The sequence below is a fragment of the Leucopleurus acutus genome, assembly GCF_964270905.1.
Source record: "Leucopleurus acutus genome assembly, chromosome: 10".
Lineage (NCBI taxonomy): Eukaryota > Metazoa > Chordata > Mammalia > Artiodactyla > Delphinidae > Leucopleurus > Leucopleurus acutus.
Genome location: NC_139153.1, coordinates 91,361,260 through 91,388,942, shown reverse-complemented (window position 1 = coordinate 91,388,942; position 27,683 = coordinate 91,361,260). Strand labels below are relative to the sequence as shown.

The window sequence follows — 27,683 nt, the reverse complement described above, 5'->3', positions numbered from 1 at the left end:
AGTATTTTGTTGAGGATTTTTGAGTCTATATTCATCGGTGATATTGCTCTGTAATTTTCTTTTTTGGTAGTATCTTTGTCTGGTTTTGGTATCAGGGTGATGGTGGCCTCATAGAATGAGTTTGGAAGTGTTCCTTCCTCTGCAATCTTTTGGAAAGAGTTTGAGAAGGATGGGTGTTAGCTGTTCTCAAAGTGTTTGATAGAATTCACCTTTGAAGCCATCTGGCCCCGGACTTTTGTTTGTTTGAAGGTTTTTAATCATAGTTTCAGTTTCAGTGCTTGTGATTGGTCTGTTCATATTTTCTGTTTCTTTCTGGTGCAGTCTTGGAAGGTTATACCTTCCTAAGAATTTGTCCATTTCTTCCGGTTTACCCATTTTATTGGCATAGAGTTGCTTGTAGTAGTCTCTTATGATGCTTTGTATTTCTGTGGTGTCTGTTGTAATGTCTCCTTTTTCATTTCTAATTTTATTGATTTGAGTCCTCTCCCTCTTTTTCTTGATGAGTCTGGCTAAAGGTTTATCAATTTTGCTTATCTTCTCAAAGAACTAGCTTTTAGTTTTATTGATCTTTGCTATTGTTTTCTTCGTTTCTAGTTCATTTATCTCTATCTGATCTTTATGATTTCTTTCCTTCTACTAACTTTGGGTTTTGTTTGTTCTTTAGTTCCTTTAGGTGTAAGGTTAGGTTGTTTATTTGAGATGTTTCTTGTTTCTTGAGGTAGGATTGTATTGCTATAAACTTCCCTCTTAGAACTGCTTTTGCTGCATCCCATAGGTTTTGGATCATCGTGTTTTCGTTGTCATTTGTCTCTAGGTATTTTTTGATTTCCTCTTTGATTTCTTCAGTGATCTCTTGGTTATTTAGTAACATATTGTTTAACCTCCATGTGTTGTGTTTTTTACATTTTTCTCCCTGTAATTGACTTCTAATCTCGTGGCGTTGTTGTTGGAAAAGTTGCTTGATATGATTTCAATTTTCTTAAATTTACCGAGGCTTGATTTGTGACCCAGGATATGATCTATCCTGGAGAATGTTCCATGTGCACTTGAGAAGAAAGTGTAATCTGCTGTTTTGGGGTGGAATGTCCTATAAATATCAATTAAATCTATCTGGTCTATTGTGTCATTTAAAACTTGTGTTTCCTTGACTTCCCTGGTGGCACAGTGGTTGAGAGTCCGCCTGCCGATGCAGGGGACATGGGTTCGTGCCCCGGTCCGGGAAGATCCCACATGCCATGGAGCGGCTGGGTCCGTGAGCCATGGCCGCTGAGCCTGCACGTCCGGAGCCTGTGGGAGAGGCCACACCAGTGAGAGGCCCACGTACCACAAAAATAAATAAAATAAAATAAAATAAAACTTGTGTTTCCTTATTAATTTTCTGTCCTGATGATCTGTCCATTGGTGTAAGTGAGGTGTTAAAGTCCCCCACTATTATTGTGTTACTGTCGATTTCCTCTTTTATAGCTGTTAGCAGTTGCCTTATGTATTGAGGTGCTCCTATGGTGGGTGCATAAATATTTACAGGTGTTATATCTTCTTCTTGGATAGTTCCCTTGATCATTATGTAGTGTCCTTCTTTGTCTCTTGTAATAGCCTTTATTATAAAGTCTATTTTGTCTGATATGAGAATTGCTACTCCAGCTTTCTTTTGATTTCCATTTGCATGGAATTCTTTTTCCATCCTCTCACTTTCAGTCCGTATGTGTCCCTAGGTCTGAAGTGGGTCTCTTGTAGACAGCATATTTATGGTTCTTGTTTTTGTATCCATTCAGCAAACTTGTGTCTTTTGGTTGGAGCATTTAATCCTCTCACATTTAAGGTAATTATCGATATGTATGTTCCTATGACCATTTTCTTAATTGTTTGGGGTTTGTTTTTGTAGGTCCTTTTCTTCTCTTGTGTTTCCCACTTAGAGAAGTTCCTTTAGCATTTGTTGTAGAGCTGGTTTGGTGGTGCTGAATTCTTTTAGCTTTTGCTGGTCTGTAAAGCTTCTGATTTCTCCATCGAATCTGAATGAGATCCTTGCCAGATAGAGTAATTTTGATTGTAGGTTCCTCCCTTTCATCACTTTAAGTATTTCATGCCACTCCCTTCTGGCTTGTAGTTTCTGCTGAGAAATCAGCTGTTAACCTTATGGGAGTTCCCTTGTATGTTGTCATTTTTCCCTTGTTGCTTTCAGTAATTTTTCTGTGTCTTTAATTTTTGTTGGTTTGATTACTATGTGTCTCGGCGTGTTTCTCCTTGGGTTTATCCTGCCTGGGACTCTCTGTGCTTCCTGGACTTGGGTGGCTATTTCCTTTCCCATGTTAGGGAAATTTTCGACTAGAATCTCTTCAAATATTTTCTCAGTCCCCTTCTTTTTCCCTTCTTCATCTGGGACCCCTATAATTCAAATGTTGGTGCATTTAATCTTGTCCCAGAGGTCTCTGATACTGTCCTCAATTCTTTTCATTCTTTTTCTTTATTCTGTTCCATGGCTGTTTATTCCACCATTCTGTCTTCCAGGTCACTTCTCCATTCTTCTGCCTCAGTTATGCTGCTATTGATTCCTTCTAGTGTATTTTTCATTTCAATTATTGTATTGTTCATCTTTGTTTGTTCTTTAATTCTTCTAGGTCTTTGTTAAACATTTCTTGCATCTTCTCGATCTTTGCCTCCATTCTTTTTCTGAGGTCCTGGATCATCTTCACTATCGTTATTCTGAATTCTTTTTCTGGAAGGTTGCCTATCTCCACTTCACTTAGTTGTTTTTCTGGGGTTTTATCTTTTTCCTTCATCTGGTACATAGGCCTCTGCCTTTTCATCTTGTCTATCTGTCTGTGAATGTGTTTTTTGTTCCACAGTCTGTAGAATTATAGTTCTTGCTTCTGCTGTCCACCCTATGGTGGATGAGGCTATCTAAGAGGCTTGTGCAAGCTTCCTGATGGGAGGGACTGCTGGTGGGTAGAGCTGGGTGTTGCTCTGGTGAGCAGAGCTCAGTAAAGCTTTAATCCGCTTGTCTGCTGATGGGTGGGGCTGGGTTCCCTCCCTGTTGGTTGTTTGGCTTGAGGCAACCCAGCACTGGAGCCTCCCCGGCTCTTTGGTGGGGCTAATGGTGGACTCTGGGAGGACTCAAACGCCAAGCAGTACTTCCCAGAACTTCCACTGCCAGTGTCCTTGTCCTCACGGTGAGCCACAGCCACCCCCCGCCTCTGCAGGAGACCCTCCAACACTAGCAAGTAGGTCTGGTTCAGTCTCCCCTCAGGTCACTGCTCCTTTCCCTGGGTCCCGATGCACACACTACTTTGTGTGCCCTCCAAGAGTGGAGTCTCTGTTTCCCCCAGTCCTGTTGAAGTCCTGCAATCAAATCCCGCTAGCCCTCAAAGTCTGATTCTCTAGGAATTCCTCCCTCCGTTGCTGGACCCCCAGGTTGGGAAGCCTGACGTGGGGCTCAGAACCTTCACTCCAGTGGGTGGACTTCTGTGGTATAAGTGCTCTCCAGTCTGTGAGTCACCCACCCAGCAGTTATGGGATTTGATTTTATTGTGATTGCACCCCTCCTACCATCTCACTGCAGCTTCTCCTCTGTCTTTGGATGTGGGGTATCTTTTCTGGTGAGTTCTAGCGTCTTCCTGTCGATGATTGTTCAGCAGATAGTTTCCCAGAAATTTCTTGATTGTATGGAGAGACAGCAGCTCTCTTTGATGGTCTGGTTTTGTGAGTTGTTCTTGGAGGCTCTAAATGATTCTGTAAACTAGTTGAAAACCTGCAATAAATTGTTTCCTCCTTTAAAAAAAAAAGGTATGTGGCTTTACATGATTATAATAATCCCTAATGTTTGTGATGTGCTTTACCATTTATGAAGCATACTGATGTATACTGTAAGAGTTTTAGTTTTAAGCATATCCCCAATCCTTTAAGGTTAGTAGGGCAGGTATTACCTTGGCCACGCATTAGAAAGTGTCAGGAATGATACACAAAATCTGGTTCTCCTGACTCTGTATTTAGGGCTATTTCCTCTTACAGCATTGCTTTTCAGGATTGAGATCTGCTGACTCTTCTTACCGAAGGTTATTAATGCATCAAAACCTTAATGCAGATTCCTCCATAGGAATGTTGCTTCTGCTCAGCCAGTCCACTCTTGTGCAGTGAACAGCCTGCACAACTGTACATGGCCGTTATTCTTCTTACCAGTGTAACAACATAGGATGTTGATAATCTCATGACTGGCAATAAAAGGCAGCGGGGCAGATTTTCCTGGAAATGAACCCACTGAGTATTAGATTCAGTTGCTGTTTGTATGTTAACTGTTCATTATTTCCCACAGGTGTTAGTCACTGTGCCCCTGGCCTTACTGCAGAAAGGTTCCCTTCAGTTTAATCCACCGTTGTCAGACAAGAAGATGAAGGCTATCAACAGCTTAGGTGCAGGCATCATTGAAAAGGTAACCGAATTACTTAAGCCTCAGAACTAGGGAGATGAGTATCAGATGACAGGGGTTCCTTAACTTCTGATATTGGGAAGCAGCAGGTAATTTTTTAATCCAAATCAAATTCGAAGATTTCCTTTTCCTTTGAGTAATTGTTCATGAAGAATATAAAAGGATATTAACAAAACAAAAAGAGGAGAGCTGGCTAAGGTCTGCAAGTTTTGATTTTAGGAGAATGACTCTTGTTATTCAGAATTTGAACTGGGTATATAAATAAGCAATTCTTTTTTTTTTTTTTCTGCTTTCCATGTCTACCCTGCACTAATTAGCCCCAGTGACGAGAGTGTTTTATACTTCCTTTGCCTTGAAAAGCTCCTTTAGCAGAATCTCTCAGCGCTACAGTAGATACCAGCAGACCTATGATTAGTAAGAATTTATCTCATGGATGTAAGGTTCAAGACCAGGTCTCAGGGATGCTCCGCATCTTCAGATTAGCCTAGAGGCTGTCAGTGGTTCCCACCATTATCTGTGGGAGTACAGGACTGAGTGGCATAAAAAGCCAGATGGTCACAAAGAGAACAAAGGAGGTTAGGAGAATGGAAAGGGAATATTTAGAAATGTTTGAGTTTTTTGAGCATCTTTTTTTTTTTTTAATTGAAGTATGTAAGAGCTATAGGTGGCTTCTTAGAGATTGCTGTACTTTTGATTTCAAGAAGCTGTTAACCACCTTTCTCTTGCTCGCTTTCCAGATTGCCTTGCAATTTCCCTATAGATTTTGGGACAGTAAAGTTCAAGGGGCTGACTTTTTTGGTCACGTTCCTCCTAGTGCCAGCAAGCGAGGGCTTTTTGCCGTGTTCTATGACATGGATCCCCAGGTAAAATCGTTGGTGGAATGTGGTGTGAATCCCCTTATTACAGTTTAGGATTTGGTTTGGTAACTACTCGTGTGTCCAGCCCAGGAGCTAATGGACATTGTGGACGCTCCAGATGTCTGTTTATATTCTGGGGGGACACTTGGATGGGACATTTTCCTGTAGGAAAAGAGCCCCAGTATCTGCCATATTTTCTTAAAGTACTAATATTGCCTCCTGGGAAATGAATTTGTTGCCGTGGAAATGTGTTATTTCAGGCTGATGGAAGGATTCCTTTCAGGGAGAATTGGTGTCAGCACAGTAACGAGTGGTACTTGAAATGTACTCCCCAAGAGTCCGCCAGGGAGCCCTGGTTAGGGGTGGGATATGCCTGGCGCAGGTGAGGGCAGGTCTGGGAGTCGGTAGATGTGATTGGTGGGGCAAGGAAGACGAGGAGAGGACATACCTGGGGCTTTGCAAGTGACAGTTGTGGTGATGTCCTGCCAAAGAATCACAGTTGTTTTTCCTCCTGCCTCTTTGTTCCAAGACACTTTATCTTCAAAGGTTCCACGTGGGGGCAAAATGTCCTTACTGTTTGAGAAGGTTTTTTCCCATTATTTGACCGGCAGACTTCCTTTCTCAATGTCTTTCTACTTATTCTAAAACAAGTTCTTAGAAGGGAAAAGCCAAGAGAACCCGGAATTTGATATTTACATGACTTCCGGCGTTTTTCCAGCAGGGAACAATAAAATGCGTAAATGAATAATGAGTATGTGTGGCCTGGGTGATGGAAAGGAGGCTACAGGACAGTAGGAAATGATGACATTTGATGTGAGAATGAGGTCCTTCTCTGTTTGGAACTGTGCGTCTAGAGACTTTGGTGCCCGAAGTCCAAAGTGTAAAGTGCTTTTCCCGTCACGTGTCCAGAAGCAGCACAGCGTGTTGATGTCGGTGATCGCGGGGGAGGCGGTGGCGGCCGTCAAGAGCCTGGAGGACAAGCAGGTGCTGCAGCAGTGCATGGCCACCCTGCGCGAGCTCTTCAAGGAGCAGGTCAGACACCCCTCTTTGAAAAGAGAAAGACTAGCCACATAGCACAGGGAGATCAGCTCGGTGCTTTGTGACCACCTAGAGGGGTGGGATGGGGAGGTGGAGGGAGGGAGACGCAAGAGGGAGGGGATATGGGGATATACGTAGGCGTACAGCTGATTCACTTTGTTATACAGCAGAAACTAATGCAACATTGTAGAGCAATTATACTCCAATAAAGATGTTTAAAAAAAAGAGAGAGAAAGACACCCTTGCTGCTAACTTCACTCTTTGGAGTGGTTTGAACCCAAAGCTAATCCGTCAATACCAGACATGAAGGGGCTTGAGGCAGTGGACCACATTCTTCTTACTTCTTTCAGTATCCAGCTTGCCACTTAAGTACCTGGATTAGTTTGCTCAGGCCGCCATAACAAAATGCCACAAACTGGGTAGTTCAAGCAACAGGAATTTATTTTCTCACAATTCTGGAGGCTAGAAGTCCAAGATCAAGGTGTCGCCAGATCAAGGGGTTGGTTTCTCCTGAGGCCTCGCTCCTTGGCTCCCAGATGGCTGCCTTCCCCGTGTCCTCACATGGGCGCGGCTCTGTCTCTTGTCTGTGTTCTAATCCTCTCTTCTTGGAAGGACACCTGTCACACTGGATTAAGGGCCACCCTAATGATCCCATGGTGACTTAATTACCTCGTCAAAGGCCGCATCTCAAGTACAGTCACGTTCTGAGGTACTGGGGGTTAGGGTTTCATCATCTGAATTTTGGGGGGACACAGTGCAGCCCATAATAGTACCCCATTCCTCCTTTTACATGGTTGCCTTCCTCCCTTTTGTCTCACATCATGCACACCCCCATTCTTTCCTAAGGAGGTAAAAGGCTCAGCATTTTCTACAGATTCTGTATTGACCCAAACCCTAGCAAGCTTTGACAACAGTTTTCCAATCAAAGGGACATTGTCCAGAATTTTCTGTACCCCGCAGCGAGTCTCTTCTCTCCCTTTTCTCCAAGAAGCTTAAGGTACTTTCTAGTTGCCGGTTTACTAAATCTCACAGTCTCTGGAGAGTATAAATGGCGTGACATGTAACTTTTTCAAATAAAGGAGGAGAAGTACAAAGAAATGAAAATGCCTCAAATGTTACATACATTCAAGAGAGGGGGGCCCTCGGGGTTTTGCTTATTTTACATGATGTGATTCTATCTCACAGTAGTTCTTATTAGCTTGGGGCTTTTATTCAAAAATTTGTTTTCAAATCAGTTATTTGGAACTTAACACAGGCTCCGTAGAAATCTATTTCATGGTGGCAGAGGTCAGCCTAGAAAATTATTTGAAACACAGAGTGAAACCTAACCTGTGTAGCTGCTTTGTGGAGAAGCCTGTTGAGAATTCCAATTAGAGGTCCTAAGACCCTGCCCGTCCCTTTCCTCCCCTGGTCCAGCGCGTTTCAGGCGATGGGAAGGGGAATGCCTGGACTCTTAGCCGTTGGTGATGGCCCCTGGTAGGTGGGAGAAAGCATCTCTGGCAGAAGGATAAAGTGTTAAAGCGAGGAGATGTGTGTGTGCTGGGGAAGGTCAGAGAGATGGGGCAGCGAAAGAGGAAAATGCACAGAGACGGCGCCTGGGCAGAGCAGCAAGGGGGCTGGAGGGTCATGCTGAGAACTGCTGTCTCAGAATGCTACAGGGATTAACTTACTTTCTAGATGGAGGAAGAACTGTAATTTTATACATTGGGTTGCATCAAGTCTAAGTCCCTTCTTGATCCCGTTTTCCAATTCCTTCTACTTGACACAGGAAGTCCCAGATCCCACGAAGTATTTCGTCACCCGGTGGAGCACAGACCCCTGGATCCAGATGGCATACAGCTTCGTGAAGACAGGGGGCAGTGGTGAGGCCTACGACATCCTTGCTGAGGAAATACAAGGAACCATCTTTTTTGCTGGCGAGGTGTGTACGGGGACTCCGACCCCGATTGCTTTCATTTTGATCACTTGCTTTTAATTAAAGTGATCTATGTCCAGAGTTTAAAAGCAACATCAAATGCCGTCAAAAGTCTTACGGCAACAAGCCCCAGTTACCCTGACAGCACCCTCCTCAAACTCCCCGAGCAGCCATTTTTAACTCTTTCTCCTGTTTCTTCTGGAATTTACTTCATGCTTTAAGTTTTTTTGTTTTTTGGGGTTTTTTTTTTTGCGGTACGCGGGCCTCTCACTGCTGTGGCCTCTCCCGTTACGGAGCACAGGCTCCGGATGCGCAGGCACAGCGGCCATGGCTCACGGGTCCAGCCGCTCTGCGGCATGTGGGATCTTCCCGGACCAGGGCACGAACCCGTGTCCCCTGCATCGTCAGGCGGACTCTCAACCACTGTGCCACCAGGGAAGCCCTGCTTTAAGATTTTTATACTGTTGTCTTCTGATTTAAGAAGTTAGACATATCTCCCGACTTCCTATCAGGTTAAAGGTTTAGCCCACCCTGGTTTTTTCACTTTTCACTAAATTGGTGTCAGTGCTTATGTGGTGTGGCTGCTTACTGCTGAGCCAGGAAGGAAGGCGTTCACTGATTCCTTTCTTACACAGCTGTTTTCTCTTCGGTCATAATGGCCTCTTTTTTCACTAGCTTAATTCTTTTTATACCACTCCTTAAGCCTCCCCACTCCTTTTTTTTTTGGCCACGTTGTATGCACGACTCTTAGTTCCCAGACCAGGGATGGAACCTGTGTCCCCTGCAGTGGAAGCACAGAGTCTTAACCACTGGACCGCCAGGAAATTCCAAAGCCTCCCCCTTCTTGAGTCATCTCTAATTCACAGTTGAATCCCTCTGGCCAGCCTGTAGGTTCTGTTTCTCAAAGCCCCCTTTCCTGGCATCTTCCCTCTGCTCCAGGCTTCACTGATTGATCCCGGGGACCCCTGCAGAGCTGTCCTCCCAGCACTCCTCCTTACCACTTTCCAGGCTTGGGGTTCTTATTTCCTAGATCCCTCTCTTTTTTCTTTTTTTTAATATTTTTTAAATTGTGGCAAACAACACATAGCAAAATTTACCACCTTAACTATCTTCAAGTGTCCAGTTAAGTGGCATTAAATACATCCACACTGTTGTACAACCATTGCTACCATCCATCTCCAGGACATTTTTATACTGCAGAACCAAAACTGTGTACAACTCCCCCTCCCCCAGCTCCCAGCAAACACCATTCAACTTACTGTCTGTCTCTCTGAATTTGTTCTAGGTCCCTCATCATATAAGTGGAATCATAGAGTATTTGTCCTTTTGTGACTGGCTAATTTCGCTTAGCATAATGCCCTCAAGTTTCATCCATGTTGTGGCATGTGTCAGAATATCCTTCTTCTTTAAGACTGAATAATATTCCATTATATGCACCTATCACATTTAGTTTGTTCATCTGTCATGGACACCTGAGTTGCTTCTGTCTTTTTTGGCTATTGTGAATAATGCTGCTGTGAACCTGGGTGTACAAATATTTCTTCGAGAACCTGCTTTCAGTTATTTTGGGTGTATACCCAGAAGTGGAATTGCTGCATCATATATTAGTTCTGTTTTTTAGTTTTTTGAGGAACCACCACACTCTTTTCCACAGCAGCTGCACCACTTTACCTTCCCACCAACAGCACACAAGGGTTCCAGTTTCTCCACATCCTCGGCAACACTTACTATTTTCTATTTTTTTATGATGGCCGTCCTAATGGGTGTGAGGTCAGCCTTTCTTCTTTCTTGATTTACTTCTGTTGAGAAATGTTTTGCGGTTCTAATTCCTAATCCTTTCTGTGCCATTTTTTTGCATTCCTTATAATCTTGGAGCTCATGTCCTTCATCCTCTAGATTTTTTTTACTCTGCTCATTTCGTTCCTACAATTTTTCTCTTATTTCTAGATCTTCTATTTCATATATTGGAACTGTTGAATTGATTCTAATCTTCTTTGCTGTTACTCTTTGCTGTTTTTTATATTCTAACCCTTGAGTCGATTTTTTAAACTTTGGCTCCTTTACTTTATGAGCACTTTCTTGTTCTAAGATTATTCCTTTTTGGTGGCATTTTCTTCTTGCTTCGTAACTTGTTCCTTACATGGCTCCTGAGTTCCTATTTTGTTTACTTTAGCCTTTGCCTCCCATATGTCCGAATGTCCAGTCCTTGACTGTTCAGATTTGAGTGAGGCACTTTTTAAAAAGCCAACTGAAGGTTCCAGCAAGCTTGTCAACTGGAGGTTGGGGGCCCAAACATCAGGATCTATCTATAGCTCTTTTCTCTTAGTTTCTCGTTTGCATGATAGAGGCTCACCTCCTGGCATTCTGGGAACTCGAAGCCTCACTCTTAGTTATACTTAATTGCATTTTGTTTGGCACCTCACCCCTGTCCTGTACCTCAGAACTCCTGGGGGTTGCAGTAGGGGGAGTGGGGAACCTGATGAGGGACCAAATTGCTCTTCAAATTCTTTTTATCTTTTATTCATTTTGGCCATGTTGCATCTTCATTGTTGCGCATGGGCTTTCTCTAGTTGCATCTAGCGGGGGGCTACTCTTCATTGCAGTGCATGGGCTTCTCATTGCCGTGGCTTCTCTTGTTGTGGAGTACAGGCTTGAGAGCACAGGCTCAGTAGTTGTGGCTCAGTAGTTGTAGGCTCAGTGGTTGTGTTTCTTAGTTGCTCAGCAGCACGTGGGATCTTCCCGGACCAGGGATGGCACCTGTGTTGCCTGCATTGGCAGGAGGATGCTTAACCACCAGGGAAGTCCCGCTCTTCATAGTCTTTTTTTTTTTTTTTTTATCTCAATTTTTTTATTTTCAGAAAGAGTTTATAAATATATGATAGTTTTTCTAAACTGGCCAAGCTATCTAAGTTTGGAATTTTATTTGTAGGAAGGTTTTTTTTTTTTTAACATCTTTATTGGAGTATAATTGCTTTACAATGGTATGTTAGTTTCAGCTTCACAACAAAATGAATCAGTTATATATATACATATATTCCCATATCTCTTCCCGCTTGCGTCTCCCTCCCTCCCACCCTCCCTATCCCACCCTATTTACAATAGCCCAGAGATGGAAACAACCTAAGTGTCCATCATCGGATGAATGGATAAAGAAGATGTGGCACATATATACAATGGAATATTACTCAGCCATAAAAAGAGACGAAATTGAGCTATTTGTAATGAGGTGGATGGACCTAGAGTCTGTCATACAGAGTGAAGGAAGTCAGAAAGAGAGAGACAAATACCGTATGCTAACACATATATATGGAATTCTAAAAAAAAAAAAATGTCATGAAAAACCTAGGGGTGAAACAGGAATAAAGACACAGACTTACTAGAGAATGGACTTGAGGCTATGGGGAGGGGGAAGGGTAAACGGTGACAAAGCGATAAAGAGGCATGGACATATATACACTACCAAACGTAAGGTACATAGCTAGTGGGAAGCAGCCGCATAGCACAGGGAGATCAGCTCTTCATAGTCTTTTAAACCAGTCCTCAGTTTTTCACCCTTGCCAAGCCACTGCCTCCATGATGGCACCAATGGCTGAGATTTATAAAGGATTTTTCAGGGTGAATTGGTTTCCCTTTGCTATTTCCCACCCCCCACACACACACATCCACCCAGTTTAGCAGAATAAATGAATTCTCAGCACTCTTTGATCTGCCTTCATACTTTGTATATTATAGTTTGGGATTATACAGGTCTTCCTGGTTCATCTAAAATAGTGTTTTTAATTTTTTCGCTTCAGGGTTTTTGAATTTTTACAAAAGAATGTAATTTTAAAAACAGCTGTCTTTGATTCCTCCTTGGCCTGTGAAGAGCCAACTTTGTAGGAACAGAGCATAATGGTTACATTCCAGGCAACAGCTGTGGACTGCTTCCAAGAGATGGCCCTATTAGACTGATGTGCCAAAGGGTCATGAACAGGGTTTGGAAGTTTTTGACTTTCCTTTGCTGCTTTGATACAGTTGTTACCTCATCTTCTTATAAAAGCCATTTCTTTGAAGTTTCTGTCACTCTGTGACTCACCCCCCCCCCCCCCCGTAACTGTATTCCTACTGACCTCCTGGTCATTCCCCCATTTATTAAAGTCTTTAGCACCTGGATGTTTTCCATTCCATTCATCAGTTTAGGTGACATGGAACCTAAATTAGTTCACGTGGAACTTCATCTGTTTCTTACCCTCCCTTTTCTGTGACCTACTCAACTCCCATTTCAGCTACTCTTCCCCATAACCACATCCCAGACCTTGTCTTTAATATCTAACGGTCATGAATTCAAGTTTCCTGTTCTCCTGGTTTGCTTATTCTGTTCGCACTATAACCTCCTTGAAAGTGAGGTTCTCCTGTTGACAGTCCTCACCTTTTGTCTTTTCCCTTCCTGTTGAACTGATCTATCCTTGGAGTAACCCAACTCTTTCTGTTATACCCATCTAGCAAAACTCCAGCCGTGGATGAACTGTGATTCACTTTTTGTGCTTGTTTTACTTATCACTGATTTTAACAACTAAGATTGTCTGATGGGAGGGGACTGTGTCTTATTATCCTTAACTGCAGCACCTGGCACACATAGACAATATCTTAATGAATGTCACACAGTATTTCACGGGAGCACTGACTATATCGTAGAATAAATTTGGTGAAACATGGTGCTATGGATGGGTGAGTAGAGTGTTCATGTGAGCACACAGGAGCGACAACAGTCTTTATTTTAGGAGGATCAGAGAAAGTGTAAGTTTGTATTTACCTTTTGATTTTCATCTAAATTCTTTATACATGATCTCAAATTATACAATTATTTTTTTTTTTACAGGCAACAAACAGGCATTTTCCACAAACTGTTACAGGGGCATATTTGAGTGGTGTTCGAGAAGCAAGTAAGATTGCGGCATTTTAAACAGAATTTATCTGGACCCAGCTTTCTTCTCCCAAATGGGAGAGTCTGAAAAACATGTTAAACCTCACTTTGATAAAATCAAACAGAAAATCCTCTCTGGGTAGCAAAACTGAAATGTTCTAAGGTGGCATGGTAATGTAAACCCATTTTACCACTCTGAAAGCACTAGCCCCAAGAATCCTTCTGTAAGCACTTATATTTAATGGCATTTTCCATAGGTCTGACTAGCACTAAATCTTCCGGATCTCAGAATAAGGCAGAATATAACCTTAAATTAAGACCTTGGATATGATCCTTCCATGGTTGGAGATTCCCTTTAAATCTGACATTTTTTTGGCTGACCAATTTTCACACATTGAGAAACCAAGTCAATCAAGCAGGATTAAAAAAAAAAAAAGCCATGTACTTTTCCTCTATGACAATTTATCAGTATCTTTGCCAATGAGCCTTAAGTTTTATATAGCTCCAATATTGAGCTTCTACTTAAAATTTAGATAGAAATCTTTCCGTTTTGAATACAGCACAAACTCTTCAGTCAAAGGTAAATGAAACTTCTATTTTATATTGTACATATTTCTTCCCATTGGGTGTTCAAAAGAAATTTAAATTCAGGTATCTTTTATAAAAAAAAATTTTAGATTTGTGCACTCATTGGCAAAACAGCAAAATTTTCAGTTCCTTCAACAGTACATGTTATTGTATCACTGAGAACTGGGAAGAGCTAGTGTGGTCTTCATACTTTAGACATAGAATATGGCTATTCTTCTTAGTCATGTTTGGGTGGATGGCACACTTTAAATAGCCTCAATTTTGGCAACCACTAGCAGAAGGATCTTGTCAGAATAATTAAGCCTCTCCCCACTGCCTCTTTTTAAAATAACTGATTACATCTCTAGGAATATTTTTTATAGAATTACGTTTTCAGTATTCCATAGGCAGGTCCACTGGAAAACTGCAGAAAAATGTGTAATAGCCTGGTAAATATTACACATTTTATAAGCCATATCTTAAAAGCCTGAGTACATGGTAAATATTTACTTTTTCCTTCTTTCACTCATGACAAGAAAAAATAAACATTGATTTCAGGGTCTTCAGGATGCCCATCTTGCCAGGAAACTTCAGTTTACAGGTTAGAAATATGGGTAATTTATGTGCTTTTGTTTTAAAAAGTCTTTGAATAATTCTTTCAATATATTGGTCAGCTTAAAAAAGGACTCAAAAAAAAAAAAAGGACTCAAAATGACTTTAAAACCACTTTTCAAAATATTAGGTATTTCTAAAATTTAAAGTCAGCTTATAAGTAGAAATCGTATTTTATAGAAAGAACATACGGTGAACTTTAGACAGAGCTGAGACACACCTCCCTCCCCAGCAAAGTATTCTACAACTGAAAGAAAGCAAATAGCAGTATATTGGTTTCAAGGTTAACACAGGAAAATGTTGATATTACGTTATCTGATGAGACTCATTGGTACTGATTGGGAAGTATTGTTTTCAAGTGTTTTATGTATTAAAATGTTAAAAGAATAGCATGTGTCGAGTGATAAATGCAAAATTTTAAGGTGAAATGGTTCACAGTACATTACTACTTTAGTTTCTGGGCACTTAAACTTGTATAGTGCTATAAGCAAACAAGGGGAAAACCTACCTAAATAAAGTATGGTAAATTTTTTTAAAAACCCCTCATTTCCTGTCTCAAGTGACATCAAATAACATTTTGTTCTTTAAAGAACCACGGTACCTTTTTTTTCTTGAGTTATTTGAGTATGTTTTTCACTGCTGTCTGAAGATTTTGTAATTGAGTAGCAGTGAATATACACAATGTTTGAACTGCAGACTGTGAACCGCTGATTGTGTAAAACTGCTTAATAAAACTTGTTTTTCAAATACACTGTGCACTGTAGTGGTGAATGCACACTCTTAAGCAGATACATCTTCACCACAAACTTTCACATACACCAAATCAATCCCCTCAACCTCTAAACCCTCTTTAGACTTTTTAGGTCATAGGCATTACTGCATATCCCTTTCAAGTAAATGGTCACGCATAATTGTTAACTTTGATCAACTTAGTTTCATGAGAGCACTTCAAGTTTTCCCTAGGGATTTCTTTGTAATGTATTTAATTCAAAGTAAAATCAGTCAGTTACCACTGATGAGCACTCCAAATGATATAGGCTATGGGGCTAAATCCATTTAAAAATCTCTATTCTGAAATACATGTTAAAACATCAAATGCAAAGAGACAGAGGTGGTGATTTATTATTTTTATTGACAAGGTTTATAGGAACAAATTAAATATTTAAAACCAAATGCCAATTATTAAGTCTCATTTAGTTGTTTATTCCATTAATTTGTATTAAGTATACCTTTCTCTAATGTCTTAATAACTTTATCAAGAAACAAGTCAAACCTGTGAAAACACCTGTTAACAGTCAACATATCAATTTTATATATTTCTGTTCTATGATGCAAAGATATTTTAAACACTCAATGGTTTATCAAAGGCCTAATTCTTGTATAAGCAGCATGTTTTATTTTAAAATTAAGAGATAATTTAATAAACCGATTAAGACAGTTAAGTTAAAAGACAAAATTAGTCTCATTCAGGAGTGGTCCATACGTTGATCACCTAGAATCCTAATTGGCCAAAATTTAAAGCCTAACACCCCTGATTCCACAAATACATTAAGTTTCTTTAATGTTAAAAATAAGTCTGTTAACACTTTTGAGAAATACTTTGTCAGATACCCACTACTGTCTACACATTATCTTAATCTGGAATTACAACTGGTACTTTCACCATAATTATAAAGGTGGCCAGGTTTCCTGTAAATATCAGCATTTTATATGGGCAAAAGCAGTTAATAAAAATCAGTTCATTTATTATAAGCAAAATGTGCTTCTACTTAATCCAACTCTCCCAAATTTTTGAAGTTTTGATGTGTTGATTTTGGTCTATCCTCACTATAAAATGTATCTACAGACACTGTTGCAGGGTTAACACTAAAACTATAAATTGATGACACTTCCAAGGCAAAGCAGAGAACTATATGTTCCTTCAGTATTTTCTTCACTGAATTCTGACTTTCACTGCTCCGTCATACCATCTGGCTGAACACTGACGTTTCATAGTTTATAATAACTGTAAAGATACGTACTTATATGAGTTTAAAAATTGATCTGCACAAAAGAAATAAAAAAACTTTATATACAACAAATTCGTTTTTAAAAATACAAAAATAACATCTGTCACTCTTGTCATGCTGACAATTTGACATATATACACATGCAGGAGAAAAGTTCTGATTCAGTCATCTGGACGGCTGAAGCTTGTGTATTTTTAATATGATGAACACACACTGAGCTTTCACACTGACAGATGTGTATTCAAAATATTTCATATGCTAAATACTGCAATAGTCTCTGCATGTATAAATGCCAGTTATGATCGTTTCTGTTCTACGATTAAAAGTATGTCTTAAGCTAATACTGCGCGCACACTAAAAACTACAACAGTTCAAGAATCTATAGTCTTATATAAAGAAATCCAAAATGTACAAAATACAACTATAAAAGCAAGGGACAATTACTGCCATGCAAAAATTTAAACTAAAAACTGCATAGAAATGCAATTTAAAATGCCAAACGCAAATTCACCTAACACTCAAGATAAAAAGGTCAGAAGGAAGTTCTACCAACACAATGCTTGCAAAGATTTAGAAAAGGAAATACATTCTCTTTGCTGGTATAATGGTATAAATCAGATCTTTAAATCCATGGGTACAGGTCATCTGTTTCTGTCCTCTTAAGAAATTAGCTGTAATGAAAGAGAAACGTTATTTCCTCATACCCAACATACAATAGTTGGAACACATAAAACCTCATTTTATTTTTTTTTTGTGGTACGCGGGCCTCTCACCGCTGTGGCCTCTCCCGCTGCGGAGCACAGGCCCCGGACGTGCAGGCCCAGCAGCCATGGCTCATGGGCCCAGCCGCTCCGCGGCACATGGGATCCTCCCGGACCGGGGCTGGGGCACGAACCCGTAATCCCCTGCATCGGCAGGCGGACTCTCAACCACTGAGCCACCAGGGAAGCCCTCATTTTATTTTTTAACTTCTATTTTACTACTGTGACCTTGGGAAATCAGCTGGGATCAATATAAGACTACAGCTACTGTTGATCTTCTCCTGCCTTTAACTGGTGGACAGAAAGGAACATGTGCTCAAGTGGTTGTATGAACTCTGAGATGCCCAGCTACCCATGTACACTGAACCCACATCTTCATCTGAGGCCAGGTTTTGTCACTAATGTTCAAACTTTATTTTTAAGCTCTAAAATGGGAATGAAAATAACTATCTTTCCCATTTTGAGGAAATCTGAGCATCACATGTGATATTTAGTGACATAAATATTTTGAAAAATACGCAGTATTTGATACATGTAATTTCTTTTGTCTTATAAGTCCAAAATGATCCAAGTTCGAAAAGTTGGATATAGTTACCTCTTTAACAGTTGTTTTTATGAACTCTTTTCTTTCAGTTAAGTCATAAGCAGGATAATTTTCATATACCTATAGTGAAAAGGAAAAACAATGTTAAAAGTAGATTTAAAAATCCAATAATATTCTCTATCTTTGGATAATGAAGAAATGTGTGCCATGGACAAGAGCTGCATGTACGTTTGAATAGTACGTTCTAACCACCAGTGGTTCACCATGGAGCATTCTACACCAAATGAGTAGTTTCAATAATACTGTATAAAGAGCAGTAAACTAGCATGAAAACATTCTCAGTGTTTTATAAAAGTGGGAGTTTCAGTTGAACTAACAATAAACATGGATGAGGAAAACTTCTAGATAGACCTTAGGTTAAATGGATTAAATTCTTTATATTGGTAGGTTATCTATCAGATATTTTAGGTATCCTCTTATTTTTTCTGTTACATCATCTTAACACTACTTATGATTCCTGAACTTCAACTCTAATGAATTTCAGCCCCCAGAGCATTGCTCAATCCCCTCCCCAAAGCTGTATCACTGAGATCCAGTTGTATCACTGAGTCCTCCACTCCTGAATTTTTACTCTCTAAATTTTCCAACTTGATACCTGCTGCTTGGCTTCACAATGACTTCTGGTCCTGAACTGCCACATACACCAAGCTGGCTTCACTCCTATTGTCTAATTCAAGGTCAGCAAATGTTTTCTGTAGAGGGCTAGACAGTAAATGATTTCAGCTATCCAGTGACAGTTTCCGTCACAATTACTCAATTATGTCATTGTAGCATAAAAGCTACCATAGACAACACTTAAAGGGATGGGTGTATGTCTGTGTTACAAAGGCCCACAGGCTGTAGTGTGCCAACCTCTGCAAATATAGTCAATCATTTACATTACTCTAATTGTTTGCCCTTTGTTCTTTCTCTGTAAAACTCCAACCCTTAATTGGTCTAACTACCAACCTTTATATGGTTAAATTCTGAAAATGTAACAAATGCGAAAATGTAACAAATTTGAAAAGAATGGTTCCATTTTATCAACTATACTTGAATAAAGTTAAAAAAAAAAATGGTCCCACTTGGTATTCAATGTCAAAGCCTCCCTAGAAATCCCAAGGATTTCTAATCAGGTCCCCCTTACATTCTCATCAGTGGCAATTTCATCCCCTTATTCAAGTGTCCCACACTCCTGCTCTCAGCCAAGAAGCCATGACTATGAATTCCTTCAAATTCCTGACGTGCCTGTTCTCCTCCAGTTCATGTGTGTCTGGATTCATCAACAGTCCTGTTTCCTCTACCTCTGCAGGGACCCAACACTCAATGCTCCTGTACCTTCATCTTCTTTCCCAGAATTGTCCCTTAGCCTAACGCATGCTTCCACTCCCCTCTGACCTTAAAAAGTATTTTATCAACTTGTATCTTCCCCCAATTTAACTACTAAATCAGAAGCTTTCACTTTCCTCACTATTAATTCTCAGTCCAAGGGACAACCCTGGCATTTACCACCCTTCAAAACTGCTATTATGTGAACAACTGTCTCTTAATTGCTGAGTCCAAAAAAAACCCTTACGTTCTTCTCACCTGACCTCTCCATGTTATTAACAACCCCCTTAAAATTACACAAATGTATTCACAAAACTCATTCAAATGAACAGAACTAGTCTCCCTTCAATTTTCCTTCCAGTCTGCCCTTGTTCCTCTCCCCTAAAGGAAACCAGTTATCAATTTGCTGTGTATTCTTCCAGACCTTTAAAAATGAGTTTATATACAAACATATAAATATATCAATGGCAATATAGTTTTTCTGTATTTACACAAATAGGGAAATACCTGTTTTAAAAATCTGACAATACCTGGAAGGTTTTCCATGTTCTTTTGAACTGCTACACAGTTCATATTCCAAAAATATGGATGTACAGTTTAAACATTTTCCTACTGATGGCCATTTAGGTTGTTTCTGACTTTTCAGTATTACAGACACGCTTAACATTACTGAAATCATTTTGTGCAGGTGTGACTATGTCTTTAGGATACAGACCTAGAAACGGAATTGCTGGGTTAAAGGGTATTTGCCATTTAAATTTTAATATACTACCTAATTATTCGCCAAAGTTATTACAACTTAAAGGATGAGAGTACGTTTCCCTATTCCATTGCCAACCTTGAAAACTGTTAATCTTTATAAAGATTTTGTTAAAGCTAATAAGCAAAAGTATTTCCTTTTGATTTCTATCTTCCTCATTAGTAGGGAAGGTTAATGTTTTCACGTTTACAGGTCATTTATGTTTCTTTTCTGTGACCTGACTTTCCACAGCCATTGTCCAATGTCCCATGTAAGTTAATTACCTTTTCTTAGGCAGGGAACTACCCCTCCCTGCCCCTTCTTGAAACTCTCCTCGCTTGGCTTTTACAGCACTATTCTCTCTGGCCTTCCTTCTACTACTGACTCTACAATTTCTTACATTTTGTAGGAATTACTTCCCAACTCTGATGATAATGGTCTCCAGGTCTGTCCTTTGCCTTTCTCATCCTTTACCTTCTTCTCTAGGCCACCTTATCTTCTGGTTTTAACTCCCAGCAATATCCTAGTCTAGGTTTCTCTCCTACCTTGGAGAATTACAATGTTCACCATTTCTCCCACTTGGATGTTTCAAATACTCCATCTTCAAATGTCTAGAACAAAACTCATCTTTTCCTCAAGAGGCAGCCTTTTGTTCTACTCCCTATTATGATTAATGCACCCAAGCCCTTACACCCACACGGAGCAACCTGTGATCAGGCTCTCTTGATTTCAGACTTGGATTACGGCAGCCCTGTAACTCTGATTTGATGTAAACGTTTCTCTTGACTCTTGTCTCATTCTTCACCAGTCCGTTCTTCTTGATGTGTCTAGGATGACCCTTAAAAAATAAAAATCTTTTTTTTTTTTTTTTTTTTTTTTAAGAGTCATCCTAGACTGCTCCTGCCAAATACCTTTCAATAACCTACCCTGCCTCCCAATTCCTCATTAGCTTCAGGGAGAAAAATCAAACTCTGTAACAACACATATAAAATCTGCAGAATTCTTTAGTATTCTCTCCTAACTTCTGTGAAGAATTCCTTCCAACTCTAGTCTTCAGCCAAATTAAACTAATGACTATTCCTTGCAAATTAAACTAATAATTATTCCTCGCAGTCATTACGTGTCATGTTTTATGTGAATGTGTTGATGTTCCTCAATTGTATGAAAGCTGAAGCTCTAAGACCTCTTCCAAGATGCCTTTTCAGACTCCCCCAACCCCCATTCCCAAGCAGGTACCCTCTGTTCTGTGGTGGTGTGGCACCCTCTGTACTCTTCTAACACAGCTTTCACACACTGTACTAAGTGACTAAAACAGTTGCCTCGTTCTACCCACTAGATTACACAAGACCCCGAAGCCAAATAATGGCTTCTCCTGCTCCACCTCTAACATCTATCCCAGTGCCTGATACGTAGCAGAGGCTCAGCGAATGCTGAATAAGAAAAACAGTATGTCTTAAAAAGGTAAAGAATATTCTACCTTTGGTACATTTCAAATTTTAATTTCATTTTACCATAAGAAACTAGATTTTAAAACCTTCCAATTTTGGTCTACAGTATGGAATCGCTACAGAATCATATTCAAGACTAGATCATTTCATTTCCTGAGAAGCATCAGAAGAACTTAAGAGAAGTTTGAGCTAATAACCTAATCTATAACATCTCATTTATCATAGTAATATTGAAAATAAGGTGGTCCACAAGATCCTGCTTATTTAAACTAACATAATCTAGGGGTGCATCAATAAAAATAGTTGCTAGATCAGGAAAAGAACACCTATGGAGTTTGAAATGTATTACCTTAACTTTACTCACTGTATACATTCAAATGTTATTTACGAAATGACTCCAATAGGGCAGGTTTTGACTATTTTACTGAAAGTGGTATCCCAGCACCTGTAAGAATACCTGGCATGTGGTAGTTCAATAAATATTTGTTCAATGAATGAATGCACATAAGAATCTAGCTTCCAAGTGAGGGATGGGTGAAAGAATTTTTCAAACAGAAGCAAAATGATCTCAGCATTTGTCCAATTACCTCTTTGCAAATCTGTTTCATTGTGACTTCCTCCAAGTTAGCACTGGCCAATAATTTCTTTACTGTTTCCTTTAACTCTTCATCTGTAGGAGGCTTCTTCAATTTTTTAATTAAAGGTTCATCATCTGAACTATCCTCAGATTCACTTTCTAAAAGTAAGACATTTTATGACAAGAAAATAAATTTTTCTTATATAGCAAAGTAAATTAATATTCAAGACACATTAGGAAGAATTCTGTAAGTATTCATCAGATCCTTGAAAAGGTATTAGATTAAAAAATTAAAAACTAAAAAACTGGTATACTATTTTCCCCCCTCAAATGTTCCTCAGAGTTTACCTATTTTCCACACATGCTTAAAAACTGTATTATAAAAAAACAAGACAAAAAAACCTGTATTATAGCATATAATGTATATCTTTAGGCCACTGAAAATGTGTCATTTCTAACATACCTTTTTTGGAACTATTTTGATTCTTCTTGGTGGTACTGCTATCTGCCTTCTTAACATTAGCACTTTTTACAGACTTTTTACTTTTAGAAGTGGCTTTCTGTTTGGGTTTTTCTCTTTTGGATGTCTTTTTTGGTGGCTGTTGGAAAGAAAAACAAAGTACATACACTGATGAGAGATTACCTGCGATCCCTCTACTCCTCCACACCCCTCAACAATATTAGAGAAAATTAATGTGTTCAATATCACCAATGAAAAATTATTACTAATTATTAATTTTTGAGATGACTAATACACTCAATGAACTTAATTTTATCCCAACACGAGACTAGTCAGGTGAGGTCAAGAATCAAACATTAAAATTATTAGGTGCTCACATTTATTACATACTATAGATAGAAAACTGTCTACCCCTCCCTTAACTAAGGTCTACCCCATCAGACCTTAATCTTGAAAAAAACTCTAAAATATAGGTACTATTAATATTCTGTTATTTATTGTCAGTCTCTCCCAACTAAAAGGTAAGTTCCATGAGGACATGGATTTTTTTGACCTTTTTGTTTTCACTGACATATCCCTAACTCCTAAAACAGCGCATGGTGCAAAGGAGCTGCTCAAAAACTATTTATAAATGTATGAGGAAACGAAGGCTTAGAGAGGTTTTGTCCAGTCACATAATAAAATAAAGAAGTGAGATTCAAATAGATGTGACTCCAGAACTTGTTTTCTTAAACACTAACTCACAGATAATAAAATAAAAGCAAAGTATACACATACGGTTAGATTAAAATGACAAAATTATAGTTCACTGTAACTTTGTCTTAAGCAGAGTCTATGAAATTAGGAAACGTTAATTCATTAACGTTCCTGAAGGTAAGAGTACCTGTATATAAGGCAAGTACCTCAAGATAACTTAAAATCTCATCTTTACACACCAAAAACACCGCAAATCACTCTTGACAGAATGTTTCTCCAAATGTTTTATACTCTGAATTTCAGATTATCATCAAAATTCAACTTTTTTTTTTAAGGACAGAGACATTATGTTGAACGTAAAGAAAAATTAAAGTACATAGCCCAACCTGTTCTAAACTTAGGTGGGCTCAAGCTATTTCTAAGTGAAGTTCATTGGATTTTAGTGCTTGTCTTTCCTTTTGCTACACTGCCATCCACTGTATATATTTACTTAAGTATAGTATCACCCTACACTACCTCAATAATACACTGTTGGCCGGAAACTAGCTAACCTATCTAGTTTAACTGCGACTAAAAAAATGGATTTAAGCAGCGTCAAAGGGCCAACATGCTTCTAAAAATAAAGTCTATAAGCTTCACCTATGGATTTTTGCTATTTAGAGGCCATTTATACTTTTTTCCTAATTCTCAGAGCTGTTCCAGACATGGGGGTTGCCGGAAAGGCATCAATGGTTCATCAATTTTCTATGACTAACCTGAACTAAGTTTTAAGTTTACTAAGCATCCACTTAATTCCTAAGAACCACACGAGGCTCTGAAAGGAAATACTAAAACTTCATAAGTTCTGTTGATGCACTTAATACACAGAATAATGACTATTATATATCACTCATCAGTCAAAGGTTAATAAAATCTGGACCTGTGGGTCATTCAAATATTTTATAATAAACTTAAGTTATTACAGAAAGCATGGGGGGGATGAGGAAGGGAGAGCAACAATGTTATAAGCATTACCACTTGATCCCCATTCAAATCAGAGAGTTAGAATCAGATGATTAAAATACTTTCAGAGCCTTTAAAGGCCAGGGTATAAGGTAAAATTTTAGAAAGAACACACACTATGGTGCCATTTTTAAACCTGCATTTGGGAGTAGTAATAGTTGGATAAAGCATAAAACTGTGCAGTGATAAATAAAGCATAATCAAGCCATCTCCATAAAATGTTACTATTGGGGCTTCCCTGGTGGCGCAGTGGTTGAGAATCTGCCTGCCAATGCAGGGGACACGGGTTCGAGCCCTGGTCTGGGAAGGTCCCACATGCCGTGGAGCAACTGGGCCCGTGAGCCATGGCCGCTGAGCCTGTGCATCTGGAGCCTGTGCTCCACAACAAGAGAGGCCGCGACAGTGAGAGGCCCGTGCACCGCGATGAAGAGTGGTCCCCGCTCGCCGCAACTAGAGAAAGCCCTCGCACAGAAACAAAGACCCAACACAGCCAAATAAATAAATAAATAAAATAAATTTTTAAAAAATGTTACAACTGGACAAACAAAAAAAATTAAAGCTAAGCTTCTTTCTATATTTAAATCTTCTAAAAGGGAGAGTGTTCTACAGTTTTTTAAATGGACAACTAGCCTATTATCATCTATTAACAAAAAGGTTGCAAACATACTGTCAGAAGTACTATAGAAGATACAACCTAATAGATAAGAGTGTAGGCTCTGGAGGCAAGCTGCCTAGTTTCAAATTCTAGACCCAGTACATCTTTGGGCCCTAGTTCCCTTGTTTATAAAATGAGGGAAATCATAGTACTCAGTCTTAGGGGGAGTAAGTACATTAATACACAAAAGTACTTTTAATGGTGCTGGGCACAGAGGAAACAATAAATATTAGCTATTACTACTATTATGAGTGCTTCCTTTTGTAAAGGAATTCTTTCATCATACAAATGTAATTTCCTCCAATGACCTGAAGTTTTCTTTAAAAGGCAAACACATAGAATAGATACATAGAATAGCAGTAAGACTGCCTCAGTGACACCTGTGTTAACTAACCATGATACATCATGCTTATTTCATTACATTCTGGTAGAACTGGACCCACAAATAACCGAATCTCTGTAATAACAAATTATGTTATTTACACTGGAATTCGCTTATCTTTAGTAACCAGTTACAAATTACTCTGTGACAAACTTAAGGTAGGAATTCAGTAAAGTATCTTTTTCATACTGGTAAGTGTTGGCATGGGGAAACAGTGAAAACTGGGTAGTAAAATAAACTGTAGAAACTCATACTTATGGGTTTCATCTTGAGCAGGGAGGCAATCAGATAAATAACTCACATCATGTGCTTTAGCCCTGCAGCTGCTAAGAATCATTTGAGCTGCCCTGAAGACGAGATATTATGTATAGGAAAAAAAGGTAACTTTGGGAAACAGGGCATCTCAAAAGACAGACCTTGATATTGGAACCCAACGTACAATTTTTGGCAGTTAAGGCAAACATGGCAATCTGGTATTTTCGAGGTAATGAAAAGGGGCCCTGGGAGAACTGACAAGTAAAGTTAAAAAACATGCCTACTTAAATTTTACATGACCTTTCAAGTCTTCATTACTTTCATTCCCCCTCCTGTACTTAGGAAAACCTCACTCATGAGTCTCAACCCAACTTAGCAGTCACCTCCTCCAAATCTTTTATAATACCACCAACTTGACTAATCTGTAATCCCACAGTACTTAACCTACAATTCATTTGCCCCTTCTTTCTGGAAGGCACTGTGAAGCAGTGAATTAGAACACAGGTTTTTAGAGCCAAACTTCCTTGGTTCAAATCCTGACTCCACCAGTGACTAATTTTGCATTCTCAGGCAAGTCACTTACCCTTCTGTATCTGATTCCGCATCTGTAAAAATGGAGGTAATAATACCAGACTTTGCTAAATTTAACACTCCCCCCTCCCACACCTTATCTCAGATACTGGGGTACATTTTGCAATCTACATTAAAATGATGCCTTACAGGCATTGCAGATTTGACAAACTATGGCCATGTTTGTAAAATTTTGTGAGGATCAAATGAGTGAATACATAAAAGGCACCAAAAAAATATTTAACGTATTTATGTTTTTTAAACTGTAGGTAGTTGCATGTCTCTTCTCCCACTACACTACAAGTTTCTTAAGGGCGTTATCTGACAATCTCCACAAGAAGAGACACCTATCTAATTTAGCTCTATCTGTCCCTAACAACCACAAGAGTGTTCGCCATAAAGTAGCCATGTAAATATTTCTTGCCATGTTCACCTCTGTATATCATTTGCAGGATCTGCTTTACCTGTACTCTGAACCCAGGACATGGTTAAAAATGTAATTAAAAGGAAAAAGAAAAAAGGCATTTGTATAGCACTATTTTCACATACACGATCTATGACCTAAAAAACAAAACAAAGCACACACACAAGAAATCCAAAGACAGTTGATCTCTTTATAAATAAGGAAAATTTATCTGTGTAGTTAAGTGAGCCAATGTCTTACAGCTAGTAAGAAGCAAGACCTTGATTAAATTCAGTGTGCCTCCTGCTGCATTAGTTGCTTATAGAAATGACTAATGTACCTATGTATTTCTTTAAGCCAGAGGTGAAACTACTGAACTAAACCAATGCAGTAAGTCAATGATATCATAATCTATTTATCATACTGTTAAATTTAACTTTTTCTGTTACATACAAATGTTACTGATAATAACAATGAATAAAAAATGTTGGCAGAAAATATAGAAGGGCAACAAAGGACAACCAAACTCAGTATCAGGGCTGTCTCTGGCCCTCACCTCCTAACTTTGTATGCGCTCAAGATCATTTCTCTAAAAAAATTTTTTTTTTTTTGAAGCCAAGATGGGCCTTCGGTGTAATCCAATTTTGCATAGTTTTCTCCAAATCTTTCTTTTGTTATGCCAACCTCTCCTGTTTATCCTTTAAGGCTCAGATCAAATTGCTACTTCCTATGACGTTTCCCTGTCTGGATCTTTGCTCCCTACCTGCCCCTAGAAAGAGGTAAATACTCCATCTTGAGCAAACCACTTTCTTAGCTCTTAAGTTATACCTTACTGTACTTTCTCCCTCCTAATCTTTGACCTCTCCCCTCCTACCAACTAGATTGAACGGCTTAACACAGAGACTCTTATTTGTCTCTTGATCTCCACTGCAGAGCTTAGAACTGGCACACAGCAGTTGCTATGTAATTATTTGGAAAACTGGGATGGGAAAAGATCCTTGAAGACTAGATAACTTTAACGATCTATTCCAACCCTGAGGTTCTATTTCATTAGAATCACTCTGCCTGCTAAGACAAACATTTTTTCTATCAATAGCAGTTAGCCAAACTTCTTGATTTTTAGTATCAGTCTTCTGGCACAACTTACCTAAATAGGTTGTACATTTAAGAGAGAGAGAAAAAAAATCAAGTGTGCGGCCTGGGGACCCATGTATTTTTTAAAAGCACCACAGTAAAATGAGAGAGAACTATATGGTCTAGATCTGTCACCAAGCCTTTTCTATGAAGTGCCAGACAGTAAATATTTTAGCTTTTGCTGGTTCATATGGTCATTGTTGTACATTCACCTTTTTTTTTAACAAATATTTAAAAAATGGAAAAACCATTCTTAGCTTCTCGGCTGTACCAAAAAAACGGATCTGGCATACAGGCCATAGTCTGCCAACTCCTAGTCTAGATCATGAATTACTGGAGACATAGGGAAAAGGCAGAGCCAGATAAAG

The 27,683-nt window shown here is 39.2% G+C and overlaps 2 protein-coding genes across 9 annotated transcripts in view; one reads left to right on the top strand and one right to left on the bottom strand.

The window, feature by feature from the left end:
* KDM1B (lysine demethylase 1B) overlaps positions 1–15,031 on the top strand; it is a 56,067-nt gene extending 41,036 nt beyond the window's left edge. For 5 of the 7 annotated variants that reach the window (XM_082848492.1, XM_082848493.1, XM_082848491.1 and 2 more), the window contains 5 exons: positions 4,307–4,423; positions 5,158–5,283; positions 6,187–6,309; positions 8,084–8,236; positions 13,089–15,031. In XM_082848492.1, the coding sequence (XP_082704618.1) occupies positions 4,307–4,423; positions 5,158–5,283; positions 6,187–6,309; positions 8,084–8,236; positions 13,089–13,172 (603 nt within the window). In that variant the 3' untranslated portion in view covers positions 13,173–15,031. The remainder of the gene's footprint in view (positions 1–4,306; positions 4,424–5,157; positions 5,284–6,186; positions 6,310–8,083; positions 8,237–13,088) is intronic. The other 2 variants (XR_014326529.1, XM_082848494.1) reach the window with 2 other exon arrangements.
* Positions 15,032–15,408: 377 nt separating this feature from the next.
* DEK (DEK proto-oncogene) overlaps positions 15,409–27,683 on the bottom strand; it is a 29,724-nt gene continuing 17,449 nt past the window's right edge. For both annotated transcript variants that reach the window (XM_082848848.1, XM_082848849.1), the window contains 4 exons: positions 22,222–22,357; positions 21,769–21,917; positions 17,678–17,746; positions 15,409–16,992 (listed from right to left, as the gene is read on the bottom strand). In XM_082848848.1, coding sequence (XP_082704974.1) covers positions 16,981–16,992; positions 17,678–17,746; positions 21,769–21,917; positions 22,222–22,357 — 366 coding nt within the window. In that variant the 3' untranslated portion in view covers positions 15,409–16,980. The remainder of the gene's footprint in view (positions 16,993–17,677; positions 17,747–21,768; positions 21,918–22,221; positions 22,358–27,683) is intronic.